Source organism: Zerene cesonia, chromosome Z (genome assembly GCF_012273895.1).
Source record: "Zerene cesonia ecotype Mississippi chromosome Z, Zerene_cesonia_1.1, whole genome shotgun sequence".
In the NCBI taxonomy this organism is placed as follows: domain Eukaryota; kingdom Metazoa; phylum Arthropoda; class Insecta; order Lepidoptera; family Pieridae; genus Zerene; species Zerene cesonia.
Genome location: NC_052122.1, coordinates 6434926 through 6453705, shown reverse-complemented (window position 1 = coordinate 6453705; position 18780 = coordinate 6434926). Strand labels below are relative to the sequence as shown.

General features: G+C 31.7%; 2 protein-coding genes across 9 annotated transcripts; one reads left to right on the top strand and one right to left on the bottom strand.

Moving 5' to 3' along the window:
* Window positions 1-890: 890 nt before the first annotated feature.
* On the bottom strand, window positions 891-5025 carry LOC119835632 (zinc-type alcohol dehydrogenase-like protein C1773.06c). Of its 5 annotated transcripts, none has more exons than XM_038360576.1 (6): window positions 4874-4982; window positions 3662-3733; window positions 2482-3237; window positions 2233-2380; window positions 1984-2136; window positions 891-1900 (listed from the first exon to the last, which is right to left on the bottom strand). In XM_038360576.1, exons 3-6 carry the CDS (start codon window positions 3207-3209, stop codon window positions 1784-1786), a joined length of 1146 nt encoding a protein of 381 aa, XP_038216504.1. In that variant the 5' UTR covers window positions 3210-3237; window positions 3662-3733; window positions 4874-4982; the 3' UTR covers window positions 891-1783. The 5 variants fall into 5 exon arrangements, with proteins under 5 accessions (XP_038216504.1, XP_038216503.1, XP_038216502.1 ...); XM_038360575.1 differs by having other exon boundaries at window positions 2482-3221; XM_038360574.1 differs by lacking the exon at window positions 3662-3733 and having other exon boundaries at window positions 2482-3221; window positions 4874-5025.
* Window positions 5026-6114: 1089 nt separating this feature from the next.
* Window positions 6115-18556, top strand: LOC119835500 (protein jim lovell-like). Of its 4 annotated transcripts, none has more exons than XM_038360378.1 (9): window positions 6115-6242; window positions 7497-7550; window positions 7636-7812; window positions 8069-8200; window positions 8325-8494; window positions 8650-8830; window positions 9126-9195; window positions 14641-14831; window positions 15121-18556. In XM_038360378.1, the coding sequence occupies exons 3-9, from the start codon at window positions 7645-7647 to the stop codon at window positions 15484-15486; spliced, it is 1278 nt and encodes a 425-aa protein (XP_038216306.1). In that variant the 5' UTR covers window positions 6115-6242; window positions 7497-7550; window positions 7636-7644; the 3' UTR covers window positions 15487-18556. The 4 variants fall into 4 exon arrangements, with proteins under 4 accessions (XP_038216306.1, XP_038216305.1, XP_038216304.1 ...); XM_038360377.1 differs by having other exon boundaries at window positions 9126-9204; XM_038360376.1 differs by lacking the exons at window positions 14641-14831; window positions 15121-18556 and adding an exon at window positions 9531-14401.
* Window positions 18557-18780: the final 224 nt, after the last annotated feature.

Genomic DNA, 18780 nt, shown 5'->3' with positions numbered 1-18780 from the left:
CTAAAGGATGAGAACATGAAACATTTGAAGTCATTATATCTCTTCAAGGAACTGAGGGCAGTCAACCACAACAAAAAATATTGACACTTATTTTTATATTTTTTGATTAATAAATTTTTACAGTAATAATTTTGTACGTAGTCGGGTTTTTTTTCTTAATTTTGACATAGTTCCAAATTGGTAGGACCTCAATAAATGGGTATCCAAGGTAATCCATCCATTACATTACACTACCCCTTCAATCTAAGCCCCATAGTATTCATCAGACTCGAAACAATCGAACAAAGACTGGGCAACCTTCAAAGTGTGTACTCGTTAAAGACTCACCTCCGTTGGGGGGACGAAGTCCAAAAAGATATGAACAATCTTAAATTAACAGATACTTACCTAGACGCTATTATTGGTGCCGAAGGCCAAGATCCGCCATCGGTCGTTGTGTCGTTGAAGTTTTATACAGCCATGGTAGGTATGAAAATCGAAAATAAATAAAAGACAGGTATTTTAACAAAAACATTTACTTTTCAATACTTTTAACAAAATACTAGATTGATAATATACATAATACGAATATACTTTATTTTATATACCTACTTGATTTGTGAAATGTAAAAATTACAAAACATCTTTTATTTTATTACACTCATGTATATGACTAGATAATTTAAAAATACATAAAATTTCAATGAATCTCAGATTATATAAAAATAAATTCTGTCCAAAATATCTGCACCAAATATCACTTCCCAAAAAAATATAAGTAATATGTGCGAATTGTTTCTTTTTAAACCATTTTGTGTGATTCAATATGATTGTAAAATATAAATTAAACATTAATAATTTTCAATTAAACGTTCCATTTTATGTGCATAGGTGCCATAATATTTATTTTATTTTTTTCATCCGACCTATTTCATTACTTATGAGTGTTACAGCAAGCGTCTGGTATAAAGTTATTTCAATACATTTCTGTTATTTTTCTTTTAGAAAAAAATTTTATATAAAACAGAATTAATATTGTTCGTTTTGCGACACATACATAGTCACAGTTAGAAAACTATACGAAAAAATAACACATCTTTTGCTGATAAATATGGTTTCGCTCTGGTGCTTTTATCAGGATTAATTCATGAATACTAGTCTTACAACTATAGCAAATAATTTGCAAGTCCATATTTTAAAGGGTCAAGAATATAAATGACTGTCACAAGTAAACGTGTAAATAAATTGATATTTTCCTTATTTTCCTCACAAGAACGACACCTACAGATATATGTGAACTTTATACAACAAGGCTAAGAAAAACAGGTTCCACTTTCATAATACTTATTAACAATACGTCGACCTATATAACATCACGTTGACGTTATTTATTGATCAACGAAAATACATTAACCAAGTAAAGGAAGTTTATGTGAATAAATATGCTACTCACGACATACAAGCCTTGGATACATCGACTATACTAGATTTTAATATAGAAACACAATAGAACACACTACACGATTATGTCACAGTGTGGACTCTTATAAATGTATTATGCCTATTTTAGTGATGTTAAAGTAATATCATTGTATTCAATGACATTAATTTTTCATAATTCTTACTCTATTATTGGTGAACTGATCACCAACGTCTAATTTCTGCTCTGTTGTGCATTGAGATCTTGTAGTATTTTAAAATTTAATTGACTATTTATGTTTGGCAGCATCTGTTGGTGCTTCAATTTGCTACATCTGTTTTTATTATGGCAATGAGCAATATGACAAATTATTTTTTGAACAACTCAATCAATGTTATGGAATTTCAAAATGGCCCGACCCTGTATCTCCGAGTTGCAAAGCTTTCTCACAACTTCTTGCGCTTCCTCTGCCGGAAATACTGAATGTGGTGGAGGTTCGATCTGTGAATAAAGAACCGAGAATAAAACATTTCATATAGCAAGTGAACAATAACACAACATTAAAAAACGTCCAAAAAACCTACATTTCCATTGGCGACCAATTGAACCAATTCTCTCAACTGTTCTATAGTGCCATTTGGTACAACGACAATATTGACATTCATTTCCTCTGCTTTCTTAGCGAACTTTGGTAGCAATTTGTCTCCTACATCCTCTGTTACAAGGACCATTCCACCCTGTTAATATAGAACAAACAGTTTTAAAAAATTATAGAAGATTACCTAGGTACCATTACAAATATTGTAACTATAAAATAATATGGATTTATCAACCTGAGCCAAACATTGTAGCGAGCGGTGTAGTGATCGGGATGTAGTTCCGAAATTAAGCACAATATCCACTGGTCCTCCACAAGCATCGGTTGTACGCTCTATTAACTGCTTTTCATACAAATCTTCTGACCACTGTACCACTTTCACCCTGTGTATTTACAACAAAGTATATATATATATATATATATATATATATACATGTTACTCAAATAAATATTTTAATACATTTAATTAATAAGAAAAACTTACTCTACACTTTCCTGAGCCAGAACAAAACCTTCGTCCTTAATAGTTGCTACTGATATAAAAATGTTCTTGTGGTGTGGGCTTTCTTTAAAAAAGTGTGTTGCAATGCGAAGAGCCCACAGTGCTAAGCCACCAGTGCCAACAATCAAAACAGTAGCTTTATCCTTTTTATTCGAACCTTCAAGAATTTTATTCAAGCATTCTATAGCTGTATACACGGTATTCATAGCTAGCAAAGCACCTGTCGGAAGCATTGCAGCTACACTTAAAGGTAAATTATCAGGCACTGGCACAAGACATTTAAAGTCTGGCACAACAATGTAATCTGCATAACCATGTGGAACACCCTCATATGGATACAACACAATCCTCGTGCCCTCACCCATTCCCTCTGTACCTTCGGCAGCTTTCCCTATAGCATCAACAACACCAGCTACTTCATAGCCAGGGAAAAGAGCACCATCTCTAAGTCCAATATGTGCTGGTGTGGATGAATGTAATCCAAAGCCCTCCAACTCTCCCGAAAGACTTCCAATAGAGGAAACCGATGATGTACTACACACTGATGCTGAACGGGTGCGATGCGCACGATAACACGCTCCGGCATACACTACTCTAATTCTTGCCCCATACATAGGCACATCGGGAACGGGGACATCAAAGCTAAACACGCACTCCTTAAGAGTTGGCCCAGGAGACTCGATTGATACCTGTCTACACAGTTTACTCATTTTGGTGGCCCTCTGAAAAATAAAATACCTATACTGAACAATAAAAAAAAACTTATTTCTAAATATACTGGAGTTGCAATAATTTACTTTTTACATAGAAAATAAAAAAAATATTATGAGACGAAATATAATATCAGTTAAGAATTTTAAAAACATGAATAGTGGATACTGAACAGTTTTAATATTGCCACTGAAATATATAATAAGGAACAATATATTTATCTATACGATTTAAAACATTACATTTTCACACTATTTACACTACCAATTAAGCATACTAATAATTCAATTAGTGTTGTTATCTTATTTCAGTCTTCAATGACATTGATAAAGGACCTTTATCAAATAACTTATCACTTGTTTTTCTGTTATTTCTACTTTCATTATTTAAATTATTTATAAGCATACAAATCATTTCTTTGTAATTTATATTAAATGATGTTGTTTATGACCTTTTAGTACTGATGATGCAATTATTGCATGCTTTTATTGCTAGAAATTCCAGCCTGACCGCAGTTGCTTTCCTATAAAAATAAAGATGGTTGGTGTTGCATTTTAAACATCTAGTCTTGTCTATGATAGACTATTGAAGAATTTTATTTTAATTTTTAGATTTAAATAATTGTAAATGGGAACAACTTAATCACATCAAACATTAATTAAAGGCCACCAACACACCCACAACTCTCCAGATTGCGTGGATGCTTATGGGCAGAGTCAATTACCGGTTATGCACCTGCTCGTTTGCCCTCTATTATATAAAAAAAAAAAAAAAAAAAACTCACACAAAATTTCATCAAAGGATGTTTTACAACATACAGTTGTTAATCAGAATTTTGTAACAGGCATAAGGTTTTTGTAGTACTATAAAATATTTTCCAAGTTAATTATTATGTACATTCACTTAATTATCAATAATGAATAAAATTCACCAAGGTACAATGAAAAATTATACATAAAACAGAAAGTCTTATTAACTAATTTGGGCTTATTAAGAATGATTTTATTCCACTAAAGGAAGCGGTAAAGGAGGGAGATGATTAAAATTCATAAAGTTATTAAGATATCAAAGGAAAAATGGCAATGAGATTATACATTTTAATAAATTAAATTACTATTCATATAAGGACACCATACTGTGTCAACACTACAATAAAATAATAATAATAATAATAATGTTGAAAAATGTTATTAAAAATATGCACATAGAATGTATAAAAAGAATATAACTATTTTACCTTATGTCTAAAAATGGAACAGTAACTGTATTATTTTATCAGAGTTTAAAACTATCTGTCTTGCCAAGTATGAGCCAATAAGGACAATGAACTAATAATAACATTCAATTTAGAACATTATCACGCCAGCGCATAATGAAAAACAAAACAATGAAAATTATATAAACATTAGTATTATGACCTTCCTGGATATGAAGGTCGTTCTTAAACGTATGATAATCAGAAAAACTAAATATGAATAAAGACATTCGTCAGAGTAAGAAATATTGAACCAAAATAGTCTTCTGTATTTTAAGACCTATTTTAAAACGAAGTCACTCCAATGGGGTAAACAAGTGATCATGCAAGATGGACGTGAAAAAAAAAACTAAAGTTTAAATACAAAAAGACCTAAAGTTATAATACATTATAGATATCGTTACTTACCCTGTATGAATTTTATAACTGAACTGGCCCTTTTTCTTCAATGATTACACTTTTGCGTAACGTAATTTACGATTTTTTGAAAACATGGGTCAATATTCAAATCTTATGTCAAATGTCAATTGTCAAATCCAAATCAAAACTCAAAAGACATCGACGAAACGAACCAACAAGCCAATATAATAGGAATCAATAATATTATATACAACTAGCTGTTACTCGCGGCTATGATACAGACAATGGTTTTAGAATTTTGTATATCGATCCAGCCGTTTTTGAGAGAAATCGTTACTAACATACAAGAAAAGAAAAGTTTCCTCTTTACAATATTATTGTAGACTAGATTCTCCTTTATTTAAGTTGTATGTTAATAACTCAATGGTACATCAGAATATAATAAAAGGTGAAGTTCGAAAACAATTATAACTAAATTCTTAAAATAATAGCTAAATATTATAACCTTATATATTGAACTTTCTGTGTCATTACCATAAAATACTTATAAAATGGTTTTTTCATTGTTCTACAGGTAAAGAGGATTAGTTCATGACGATTTATTAACGAAAATGGATACCGGTGTACAAATATTAAAATTTTCCTACCATTTTCTATGACTTCATTGTTGTCAGAACTGTGACGTCACGTCAAATTTGTCTGTTTTAGTGGGGCTTTTTGAATAATATTTTCAATTATTTCTAATAAGATTTCGGCACCCATATTTTTTCCTATCATAAAACGTTGTAAACTGCCAGCTAAAAAAATATTATATTTTATCATTTTTTATTATATAGCCCTATTTTGAGAGCCTTTGATACATATTAATACTGGCAACCAGGTGGCAACATTTTTTTAGGCGAACTCTTTTGTGGTGTGGTCTGTTATTTTAAAACACTGATTTATTCCTGCAGCCCTCGAGTAAGCGGAGTTTAAATTATACTGCACATAGTACAATGTAATATATTTTCCGATTATTAATAAATATGTGTATGACATGTACATACATTTTAGCATGCTAGTATACCAAAATAATTACCAAAAAATACTTCACTATATTAACAGAAGGTAATCATTCTTTAAGTTATGTTTAGGCCTTTTTAAACTAAACCATTAGTAGTATACCTAATAAGGTAAATAAATATACGATACCTAGCCATATTTTTTGTTTATAATTAAGTAAAATAAACAGATAGGTGCATAAAAAAAAGTTTGTATTATTTATATTGGCTAATGGCAATACCGGTTGGCGTGGGTTTGAAGATTGGTTATTGTTAGCGTGGGTTGGTTAAGATTTATTTTACGTAAAATCACTATTTTCACTAATTTGTGCGTATGAATTTGATACTTAAATGATTTATTGCAATAAGCGGTACAGGTAAGTGTTTATTGAATAACCAAATAAATTAAGTACTTTGATATAACATTGTTATTGATTGATGTCATTTGTCGGAAGTGGCCTCATCAGCATTCGTTGTGTTTTTTTGTGCATCTGATTTGATTTAAGTAAGCAAGTTGTAATGCGCAGCGCATTTCATTTATATTTTGAAGGTAATATGTGGATGTGAGTATCGATAACATAATTGTTATAATTGAAAAGTCGAGGCACGAATTCTATACTATGATGACAGAGAGCGACGCGGTTGACAATAAGTGTTATTGTAGTTTGCATTGTTTGCGTAATAAAGATTCACATAATATCTCGTATAAATACTTTTTACTAAATAAACATTAAAGAGAATGTTAAGACCCCATAATAAATTCCCTACCTACCCTCTCCTCAAAATAAATTCTCTATGCTCTCCCCAAAATAAATTCTCTACCCTCTTCCCGAAATATATACTGTTCTAGTCAATAACTTTTTATAGCACCATGGTATGGCTAATTTGATATTTTTGATGTTCATATAACTTCATATCTGGAATTAATTAAATAAACAAAATAACACCCTATAAACAAAGCACAGCCAGAGCGAATGTAAAAGTAAAATAATTATTATAAAATTTTCATTGATTGTTCAAAGCATGGCGAAAATACTTAAGGCATATGAATATTTATTTACACCTCTATCATAAAGAGATGTGTAACATCACATATAAACTTAATAAATTTGTCTTTCAAGAATGTATTCATAAAACTGAACTAAGTTTGAAATAATCTTCCACTATTGTAATAGTAAATTATTTCAAGTGGTATATTGTAAGATATTTAAAAAAGAGGAACTCATGAAACGACATAACTATATTATACTAAAGAATTATAAGGAAAAACTATAAAACTGCAATGCGAAATTTATTGATGCAAAATAAAATGTAATGAAATGTAAAACAAATAGCAATATATTTCAAAGCTGAAGAGATTGTTTGCTTGTTTGAACATGCTAATTGCTAATCTCAGGAACTGCTGATCCAAATTGAATTCATTAAGCATAAGGAAGCTAAATCATACCCAAATTACAAAGGCTGTGTATATATAGATAAAAAAAAACAATTTCTAGTTGAGCAGAGGCAGGGCGAAACAGCTTGTATTATATTATAACACCTCATTAAATCAACATTGTAGGGATAGTCAAATAAAATGAAAAGGTAATATGTATATATTTTTCGTTAATAAAACATTTCTTTTTTCACAGAGTGGTTGCCTATGAAGTAGTAAACCTTTACATTTGAAAGGGATAGTACAACAGGTATAGAAAATATTTTTTTACATATAACCATTTTTAATGCTATTTATGTTTTCATTATATTGCCATGATAAATTATTTCTTCCAGGCAGTCACAATGTCACAACAATACAGTTTACGGTGGAATAACCACCAACCAAACTTTATATCGATGTTTACAACACTTCTAAACACCAAGACACTTGTAGATGTCACACTTGCAGCCGAGGGCCAACACTTACAAGCTCATAAAGTTGTCCTTTCAGCATGCAGTACATATTTTCAGGTACAAATATTTTCATTGTTGTATCTAAATTATTCTATTTTTTTTTTTAATGTGAAATGTAACTATGTTTTTTTTATGTCATTGTTTATGAGGCTTATATTGGGAATTATTAAAAAAAAAAAGTTAAAAATTCTAGCACAGAATCATGACAATCCATGGATAATAATTTGTAACACATGAAGTACTTAGACACTCATTTTTAAACATTAAGTACACGGGATAAAAAGAAAGTTAGAAATTATAATTAATGTTTCAGGCTCTTTTTGTGGACAATCCATCACGTCACCCAATTGTTATCTTGAAAGATGTATCTTTCTCTGACCTTCGCACAATGGTAGACTTCATGTACTATGGTGAGGTCAATGTTACAGAAGAGCAGTTGCCACAGGTAAATCAAAATCTTTAGTTGATACTAATTTACAAATGTTATTATATTATAAAATTTTTAACTTTATAGCATTAAAAGGTTTATGACTAAAAATTCTTCTAATAATGAACATTATTTCTTAAAGGTACTGGACACTGCAAAATTACTGAAAATCAAAGGTCTCACTGAGATGCCTGATTCAACATCTCTCACACGGCAAAATACATCATCAGACTTCCAGTCAGCAGGGGAATCTATGGAATCACATAGGCCTTCCGCTTCACCATCATCATCTCCATGTAATAAAAGAAAAAGGTAAACTTGTATTCTGTTTAATAATTACATACTATATTTTTAACTTGTAATTTGATAATTGTAAACATTTTTTATTCATGTATAACTGAATATCTAAAAACATATTTTCAAAATGCAATCAATAAATAAATCGCATAAATCTTTTATTTCTATAGACGCCGGAAAAGTTCTTCTGGTTCTACAACTCTAGGCAATCTGGTGCATGATGAAGTTAAGAATGATGAGTATGGGCAAAACTCACATGACATTGTCCGTGGCGAGACTATCACACTCAGCAGTCTGCCTCAACAAAGACGCATGAGAGAATATGAAGAACGGATGGATGTCATTCAGCAGGTATATAATATTTGGGTAGTTTTGTGTGTACTTGTAAGGGAGATAAATGAATATTATTATTTTTTAAAATTTGAATATATATGTATTTAAAAAGTACATTTTAACATGAAATTTTAACTTCTATATTTTGATTTAGAATATTCTTAAGATTTCTAGAAAGTCCACCAATAGCACCCTAATAAAAAGTTCACAAATAATGTTGGAATTAATTTGCCATTTAATAAAAAATCATGATAAATTTCAAACAATTTTGCTAATTTGCCAATTAACTGATTATATATTTTTTTTGTTTCAGCCTGGAGATGCACATAATCTAAATGTTGACCCGATGACAATCGATAACAACACAGTGGGAATAGCACAAGGTATGTCAGGTACTGTCACTCTGTACTTCATTATTCATTGCTTCAATGATTCAATTATTTAAATTACTCACTACCCTGGTCTCTTGAACTTTGATAATATTCATTTAAATCTTCACCTTATTTTGCATTATTCCATACAATCACATCAATTTTTATAATACAGCATGTATATGTTGAAAATGTATTATATTGTTCTAAAATAGTAAGTAAAAAGTTCGGGATGTATGTTCTATTTTCCAGGGAAGGGAGATAAATGAATATTATTATTTTTTTAAGTTTGAATATATATATTTTTTTAAATTGTATTATACAAAATCATTCATCTCTCTTCCCAGGAGGACAATGGAGTATGTTGGAGCACACTTACCCGCGATACCCAAATGCCGCTTGTATCGGAGGGGCAGGGCTGCAACCAGACCCAGGAATGTATATCAACAATGTCATCAACCCTCACACCGATCACGAAATAAACGATTACGGTCAAAATTTAGGGGTACCTGGCCCTTCGCCGGGCCCCAGTTGTGCGGCGGAAGCTCAAACAACCCATGACATATCAGCTCCAAATCAACCAAAACGACGGCGCACCACAAATCCGCAGGCTGCGGAAAATTTTCAGAGAGCATTGGAAGCGGTGCGCATTGGTGGTATTGGGTTCTGTAAAGCGGCACGATTGTTCGGCGTGAACAACAGAACACTGTGGTTGGAATACAAAAAGAAGGGCTACCCCAACAACAGACCAAGTATCAAGAGTAGGATCAAGCGCGAGCACTCGACACCGCCGATCGAAACTAAAGAGGAGATGCCGCAACAGGAGCAGCAGATGGCGCTGATATGTCCGCCGCACTCAGTGCCCGTCGGGTTCCTCGACCCGCGGCCGCAGGACTTCCAGGTGCAGGTGAACAACTCGACGCTGAACGTAAACTACCAGATGCAATAGAACGCGGCTAGCGGGGCGCAGGGTGTCGAGTCGTACTCGTTGTGACCGGGGTGGGCCGGCGGGCCGCTGCCCCCGCCCGGCCCCGCCCTGCCGCTCCTGCTCGCGCCCTCCGACCCGTGGTGTGTCGTCAACATGCAAATGCCCCTGTAAATAGTTACTCAGTTTGCGGCCCGAGCACGTGACTTACTTGGAAGATATTAACTCGTACATCTAAAATTGAGGTCTTCCGACTTTAAGATATGTTGAGAAGAGCTATTTTTTTATATGAGGATCGAGCGACACAGAAGAAAAATCACCCTAATTTGTATAAGTGTGGTAGTCAGGAATACTGGTTGCTACTCATGTGAAAAGAATAAATCTTCCAGCGACATAGATATACATGGAAAAACACATGCTCCTGTATCATTAGATGATGTAAAATACTGTTCAACGAACTTCAAAAAACGGAAGATGTTACCAATTCGACTAATGGTTTCAAAACTTGATGAGACAGAAACAGATGTGTCACAAAGACATAATATATGCATTCTACAATGCAGACATTGCAATTGTATTCTGGACAATTTCTATCAGACTTAAAACATACCTACTTGAGTATCGAAATCTTGCATGCCATATCACTGTATTGTAAATATAGTATATTCCACTTTGATTCTCTTACCTCAAAGTATAAGAACTTTTGCCCATCTATGTGGTATTAACGCAATTCTTCACTGAACTTTGCCGTTAAGGTAACGCAGAGGATACAAGAAGGATAAGTGTATTACAGTACAGTGAAAAAAAGTGGATGCGCTTGGAGTGTAACGCTGGGCGACGTTACATCCCCATCGGGTGATACATTGCCATAAAATAGTATATTTAGATCTCAATAGAACAGTAAGGTTTATAAGATATTTGTAAATGCTTTAGTACCATACTATGCATTACTTAGATTGTAAGATATGTGAAATGTGATAGCGAATTTATTATTATTATTACGATAGGATCAGAGTGAAGTTCTAACGACCATGTTGTTGCATTGTTGAGCTTTAAATCATAACACAAAAGGCAGCTTAAGTTCATTTGTATGAAATCTACCTCCGCTTAAATATTCTTACGTATAGTTTAGTTGTGATTGATTATGCATCAGTTATGTGTCTACCAGTGAAACGTAATTCTGTGATAGTATTTTGAAATATTATTACATTTAAAAAATTTACTTGCTTAATTTTTATTGAGCACAAACGAGCAAGATCTTCAGTATGTTTTAAATTTATATAGCAGAAGTATTTTTGTAATTGTATTGTATTTATGCATTTCTTTTTTAAGTAAGGTAGAATGTTGGCGAAACAATTTCTTATATACTTTTAGACAATACTATTGCATTCAAAATCAGAAATAAAAATCTTTCTTCAAGTATTTTTATGCGAAAGGCTGAATTTCCTTGTGGTTATTGTGAAAACGCTGGGCGAAATAACAATATCTCAAAATCATTTAAATTATTACTTAAAATCGTACCTTTACTTTTATATGAAAATCAAAATAAGTGCGGGTGTCGATAAGAAGTATAAAAATCCATTTTAATAATAATAATATTGTATAGATTTTTATTATTATTATATTTCGCGCAAATACAATAGTGTAAACCAATATACTCAATATGTTCATCTCGATGATAAAAAACAAAACAGAATGCTGCTCTAATGCGGGCTTTATCATTAATAGCTGTAAATATTTGTATAAATAAGTTATTCTTGCATAATATAATGAACGGTAAACATCACAAAAATAATTCGATTAGGCAGTAACGTTAATATGAAGATTGCTCTAATGCTATGTGTTATTGTGTTGAATCGTGGCACCTTAATTCGCAAACGTGCATAGGTTAATAGCAATTCAATTAAAAATGTAAAAATAATTGCAATTTATTAATCACGCAATGAAACCGAGCCCAAACTTTTCTGGTAATATTAAGAATAAATCCATTTGAAGCACAGTCCATAGGTACAACCTGCGCAACTATTTGAAGAGATTTAGCTAGTCGGCCTGTACCAATTTGCATTGTTGCGTATATATATATATACGTATTTTTTTATTTGGAATTTCGATATTACCCCGGTGGTATATATATTTATTATTTTAATAGTACATTGTATAGAAGGATCACCCTACTTACGTTACGATTATATTTTGTTTGCAACACTCTAGTTGTATTTTTAATATTATTTACGTTTTGTATAGGTGTATTCAGAAATGTACTTAATGTTCTCGTGGTATATTTTTACAAGTCAAATTGAACATCCCACAATTTATTCTTAACCAACTTGCCATACTATTTTCTATTCGTAGCGTACTTTAAAAATTGGTTAACGATATGAATAAAAAATAATAATAGAGAATGCGCAGAAAAAATAATAATGCGTATTGTTAATGTTTCCTTGGCGGCTTCTTATTATAATTGTAGCTCTATAATTGAAGAACCCGGTCAATTTCGGAACGGTTAATAATCTACTTTGATTGCTAGAGAGATTATAAACGCGAAAACTTTTTCAAGATCGCCGGCGCGAGATAAAAGTAGCAAGCGATCTCACGAACATGTTTCTACAAGCCGTATAAATAGAAAAAAATTAATTTATCTTTCTGGAAAACACACGCTAAGGCCTAAAAAATTATTATATACTAAATAGCTTTTACACAATAACCATTTTAATGACCAAAGTTGATTGTAAAGTATTATCAACAATATCTTATGCTGATAACACTAGTTAATTTAGAGGGTAGTTTTCCTTAACATAAATAGGTGTTGACACATGTATTATGCATGTTTAATTGGAAAGGTCTTTTGGTTTTTAATTTTAGTATGTAATCGGGTCCATTATTAACATTTTAAATGTTTTTATTCATATCGTACACCTGGTTATAATTATATTTATATACAATTTCTAAAACATTTGATATAAAAGGTTATATTAATTATTTTAAAATTAGAAAGTAATTAATTGCAGCATTGTTCAGTATTGCGTAAAAAAAAATGTTTTTAGATAGTATATATGCAATAATTTAATATAGGAAGCATATACAAATAACGTACGTTTTTGTAATAATTATATAGCCTTAATTGTGTATTTAGGTAACTAAGTAAATTGTATAACGCTAAATGTCCGAATTAATAAGCAAATAATAGTAAACCTACTTATGATTTGCTGCGTGCAGGCCTACACTATCTATTTTCTACAGAATTCGATCTCGATCCCATGTGTATGTATATAGACATGTTCGAAATAGATACCATGCATTTATAGAAATAAGGTAGTATTAAATTGTGTCCTACAAGTAATATTAGTGTGGGAAGTTATTAAATAATTGAATCTTCACGTTAGGGATTGTATAAGTTGTCTTTGAGTTACTTTATAAGCATGCCAATGACTGAGTAATATTCGAATAGAAAAATGTTTCATTTTGGCGATATTTTTACTTTAGAATGGAAACAGTAATCAAGATCTCTTTCATTTCGACTGATTTTTTTAAATATTCTAAGCTTTTTATAGTGTACTTTGCAGTAGCTTTTTTTTTACAGAAGATATGTTGAGTGTGCTGATTTATTTTGTATACAGTATTGTAAGGGTGGAGAAGGAGGTTCTAATAATATATTGTATTTGGCCAATAAGAAAATGTAAATAATTATGCATGCGATCATTATCATAATTGAAATATGTATACTGAAGCAAAATCTTTAAAATAATATACTTAATAATAGTTATAAAGGAAATTAATTTATGTTTAACATTGGAAATGTCTGGCATAATCAAAGTCTTCTGGATAAATCATTGTAATCAGTATATATTCACATTTTGTGTAGAAGTGTGGTAAGGTAACCGTAAAATGTATTGAGCACTGTCAGACATTTCTTGCTCCTCTTGAATTTCACTCTCATAGAACACTTTGTGTAAATTGGTAGACTGTGTAAGTTTTGTTACCAGATTAGGGCATTTAATGTAAAGTGGCGCTCTAGTAGTGACCCCTGAGACTGTGTATAATTTTTCAGTATTAAAAAGACGTTTGAGTACTTTAGACAAATTGTCAATTATTTTAATACTTTTCAATATGATTCAAATTAAGTAGAATAAATACGGCGTGTATATACAATGTATTAATGTATAACACATTGTGCATTAACTGCGGTCATGTCGATACATATTGGGTAATAAATGTCATGTCATCTTTGTAAATTTGTGCGTAGCACTACATTATACCAAAATAGGCAATAAAGCATGTGGTTATTTTATAAAATATTATTTCAATTTTCCTAAAGCCTTTCACTATCCTTTCACAATTCACACAAAACTATCATTTGAGAAAAGTTTTATGAGAATTGATCGTTTTTATTCTAAGAAAAAATTAAATTAATAAATTTTATAATTTTAATTTGATACAGAAATCGATCATATTTGATTACAATTATTATTTCGAGAACTGGGCTAGAAAATATGCAATTAGCGTTTTAACTATATCTGCCAAACTTTTCACAGACACAATTAACTCACAATTAGATCTCCGACTGCGACGCTCGAAATTTTTCAAAAGGCAGAATCGCGTGCAGCCCGACGAGCGCGAGGTCCGCAAGCAAACCTCGGAGCCCATGCTCTCCGCTATCGAAGCGTCGCTTTCTTCTCCAATGCTCCAGAAACATGAATCGTACCCGCAATATACTGTCCCGAAGGTTTTTAATTTTTTAATAATCAATGTAATATAAGATTTCTTTGGTTTGTGGCCAGTACTGTTTTGAGAAGAACATTTTTATGTGAACGATAGCATTTTGATAAAGTTTGAAATATTTCGCTTGGCGAATTATACGTAGTTCAAAATTTAACAATTTTTGCAATCGTTTTAGCTTCACGGTTGCAAACAGCTTATGCGCGTTATTATTATTTATTCGGGCGCCTATAACAAATACTACAGTTTCTACATAATGTATGTAAATTTAATAGCAATTATATAACAAATTGCAGAGTCGACGCCCTAAGCCCGAGCAAACAGTGGGATCGTTGCTCATCCGCACGGTGGCCGTGCTAGACCGCCAGCCCTCGGTTTCAGCGAGCGGGTCCGTACCCGCCTCGCTGCCGGTGACCACGTCCACGAGCACGTCGAGCGAGGCGGTGGGGACAGCGCCGCGCGCGAGCCACACGCCCGCCGTGCGCTCGGGCCCGCCGCTCAGCTGCAATTTCTGCTGGAACACCGTGGACGAGTGCGGCCGCATCCTTCGCCGCAAAACGCAATACCACTGCCCCGAATGTCGCACGAACCTGTGCATCGTCCCGTGCTTCCACGAGTACCATGACGGCGCCGAGTCCGAAGCCGCAGCCAACGCCAGATGAGCACAATCTGTCATCGTTCCGACACCCGAATGGATATAAACATTTTGTGCTGTGGAAAACCGATTGCTTCCCACGACATATATTTGACGCGATAGTGGCGTCTTCAGAATAAGGGAGGCACAACTTTCATTGCAACTGATGTTTAGTGTATACCATGGTAATTTTTAAATTTGTGGCATATGTAGACCAATAAGTTCCGTAGAGGGAGACATGGTTGCATTCTGGTTGTTATTGACCTGTGTAATTCACAGCAATGAACAAGTCTTCTATTAAATATTCCACCTAATGTAAATAAGTAGATGAGATCTTCGTTGAACCAAAACTTTTATGATGTAAGTTTTATTTAACATTATAATTATCTATAATTAATATTGTCTAATCCCTAACATGAAAACAAATTAATTATAAAAATTGTAATATTTGTACATAGCGGTGAAAGTTTGTTCAAATAAATTTTTACTAATAAGCTTTATGATAAATACGTCCGTGTATGTGGTAAGTATGTAATGATGAATAAACAAAATGCGCTAAGGAAACTATTTTCATATTTAAAATTTGTAGTTTTTGACTGTTTGGTGTGTATAACTATAGATGAAAATGCCAACACAGGCACGAAATGGAGATAATATTTGGAGAATAATATATTTATCGATATTTGTCTATGTATTACATATTTTTTACAATTATAATTTAGACATTTCTGTGATGAGTATTAACTTTTATTAATCCGTTTTTAAAACGTGATAACTTTATTTATCCAAAGTATATACTCAAAACTTGTACTATTTTGAAGCAATATTTGTGTAAATAATGATGGGTATTTTTTATAAAATTTTGGCTGTTGAAACTAGTTAAAATATGTATTAAAAGAGAATATTATATTTATGTTCTGTTGAAACTTTTGTAAGTATGCATGAAAAGAGGATGGATGTTTAAATTCTAAGAAATTTATTTATATCTCGATGTTGTTCAAAAATACATTTATATAAGGGACGTAATTGTTTAAAGTAAAATTCTTGCTCAGAATGGGCATTTTGGTTGTAAGATATCTAACTAAAATTAAATATAAGCTCTAATGTTTTGTCATCGATACTACGATTGCATGCGAAAAATATAACAATTATCTCATAGTACATAATATAGTAAGCCGATATTGTCAATAAAAAGGAATTGTTAGTATAAAAAAGATTATGTAATTTTTTAAACAGATAAATATTTTTGCCCATTTTAAAGATGTCTGTCACAAAGAGCTCAAATTTTTACCATAAATGTTAAATTACATTTTCTATACGTCATATGACGCTATACTATAACGCTATACTTTACTGTGAATCAATGTTTTGCGATTATATTGAACGTGTAATATATTGTAATATAAAGTAAGTATACTATAAATTGTGTGGGTAGTATCTTAGCCAATCGATTTATTCCAACTACTTCCATCACACTTCGTAAAAATTAAATTCATATACATTTTGATGTCGCTGTTTAAAAAATTGCTCCATACAATGTCGCTACGAGTATCATGCTTAAAGAATATTGATCGTTTGTATTTTGTAAATAGATTGCCTCAACTTAACGCTAATGCGCAGAGTTTTTGCATACTTTCTTTCAGTGATGTATCAAGTTTATACAATATTAATGAAGATTTTTAAAACCTAAACGGATACATTCTTCCAATAGGTAATGAATAAGGTATCTATTTTATAACTAACTGGTAGTGAGATTAAAAGTGATCAAAACTTGAATAGTTACCATTTTAATATTATGTGTGAATGGCTCATTAACGTTTTAATGATTGAAGTAAATTTAAATATATTTATTGTAAAATGTATTAAACGATGGTTTTTACTCTGTAGTCGTTTAATTGATAGAAGTTGCAAATTCAATAAAATATTGCTAAGAGTATAAAAATATATTTTTGGTGTATTTAGCTAAAGTTTAAAAATGGTTGTAAATTATAATGTACCTTTATCGGATCTTAAACAATGTTCAAATTATGGCCGTGTATATTAGTGAAACTTAGATTTATAGCTTTCAGTTTACGATACTGTTTAAATATTTACTCTATATCTTTCGCATGGAAAGATAATTTTAATAGTTTATGAGAAATATAAAATATGTGTCCTCAATTATTTAAGAGGCCTTCCCTCGATTTATTGGTAACCAATAATAAGCAATACTACCAGCTGTGAGAAAATCGTAAAATTGAATGTTGTACCTGTTTAAAATTAATATAATATGTGTCTGAAAATAATCAATACTTTTGGAGAAAGTGTGTTTGTTATACTTATAAATCGGATGATCAGGGAAATCTGAAATTATAAAAATGAAGCAAAAGGTTATATCTACCACATAAATTGAAATGGAGCTGTGTTTATGGAGTCTCCATTACTCGAGATTATTGGCATTGCTATTTTGGAAAAAGAAAACATTGAGAACATTGTGTTCTTTAGAAAATATGGTTAAGATTTTGGTCATTTATTGCGCAATAATGATGAATATCAAGTTTATTATTAAGAGTGTGTACAGTGCACAGCGCCTGAGGAACTTCAGGTGTGTGGGGACCGAATTAATTACTTTTACAACTTGGAATTCTACTGATTATAAAAAGTGTTATTATAAGACATTTAGACAAATTGTAATACGTAAAACTTGAGTGATACTGCAGTAAAAAGAACATTTTAATCAGTAGTATGTAATATACGAAAAATAAACTCTACAAATCCAAAAATAAACTCTGACTATGCTTTAAATCTGTTTCTTTAGCAAGTAATATTTAACAATGATGTAATTACCTATATTCATTCGTATTTGTGCATCAAGCATTTATAAAATACGGTGGAGTGTACTTTTTTTGTTACCAATGGTAGGATAATGCATTAAATTGTCCTAGAACCATTTTGTATTTCATAGTAGACTACTGAAGTGAGAATTACCAACGAATTTTGAAAATCTATGTAGACCTTGTAGTACGGTTTCTGTAGCCATTTTACGTGCCATTGCATTTGGAATACATATAAATGTGTGTGGTTCTCTTTGATCTAATAACCGTAATAAACTATCCAATAAATAAGGTTTTTTTTTATTTCTCGATCGCCTACATATAGAAATTTGTATATTTATAATGCCTTGGTCTTTGTTTACCTTTATCTTTATGATTTATTATAAAATTTACAGGAAATGTATACCTTTTTTACTTATACGATAGGGGTAAATAAAGAACGCAGCATGTACGGAATGGGGCTTCATTTTAATAAAGAATAAACTCATGAAATTTTTTTTTTCCAGAAA

Excerpts from the sequence above, each read along its gene's own strand:
- LOC119835632 (XM_038360574.1), bottom strand. The coding sequence starts at position 3,209 with ATGAGTAAACTGTGTAGACAGGTATCAATCGAGTCTCCTGGGCCAACT. Across the intron at positions 2,381-2,481 it reads CTGGCTCAGGAAAGTGTAGA|GGTGAAAGTGGTACAGTGGT; the intron begins GTAAGTTTTTCT and ends GTAAATACACAG. Across the intron at positions 2,137-2,232 it reads CGCTACAATGTTTGGCTCAG|GGTGGAATGGTCCTTGTAAC; the intron begins GTTGATAAATCC and ends CTATATTAACAG.
- LOC119835500 (XM_038360375.1), top strand. The coding sequence starts at position 7,645 with ATGTCACAACAATACAGTTTACGGTGGAATAACCACCAACCAAACTTT. Across the intron at positions 8,201-8,324 it reads CAGAAGAGCAGTTGCCACAG|GTACTGGACACTGCAAAATT; the intron begins GTAAATCAAAAT and ends TATTTCTTAAAG. Across the intron at positions 8,495-8,649 it reads CCATGTAATAAAAGAAAAAG|ACGCCGGAAAAGTTCTTCTG; the intron begins GTAAACTTGTAT and ends TTATTTCTATAG.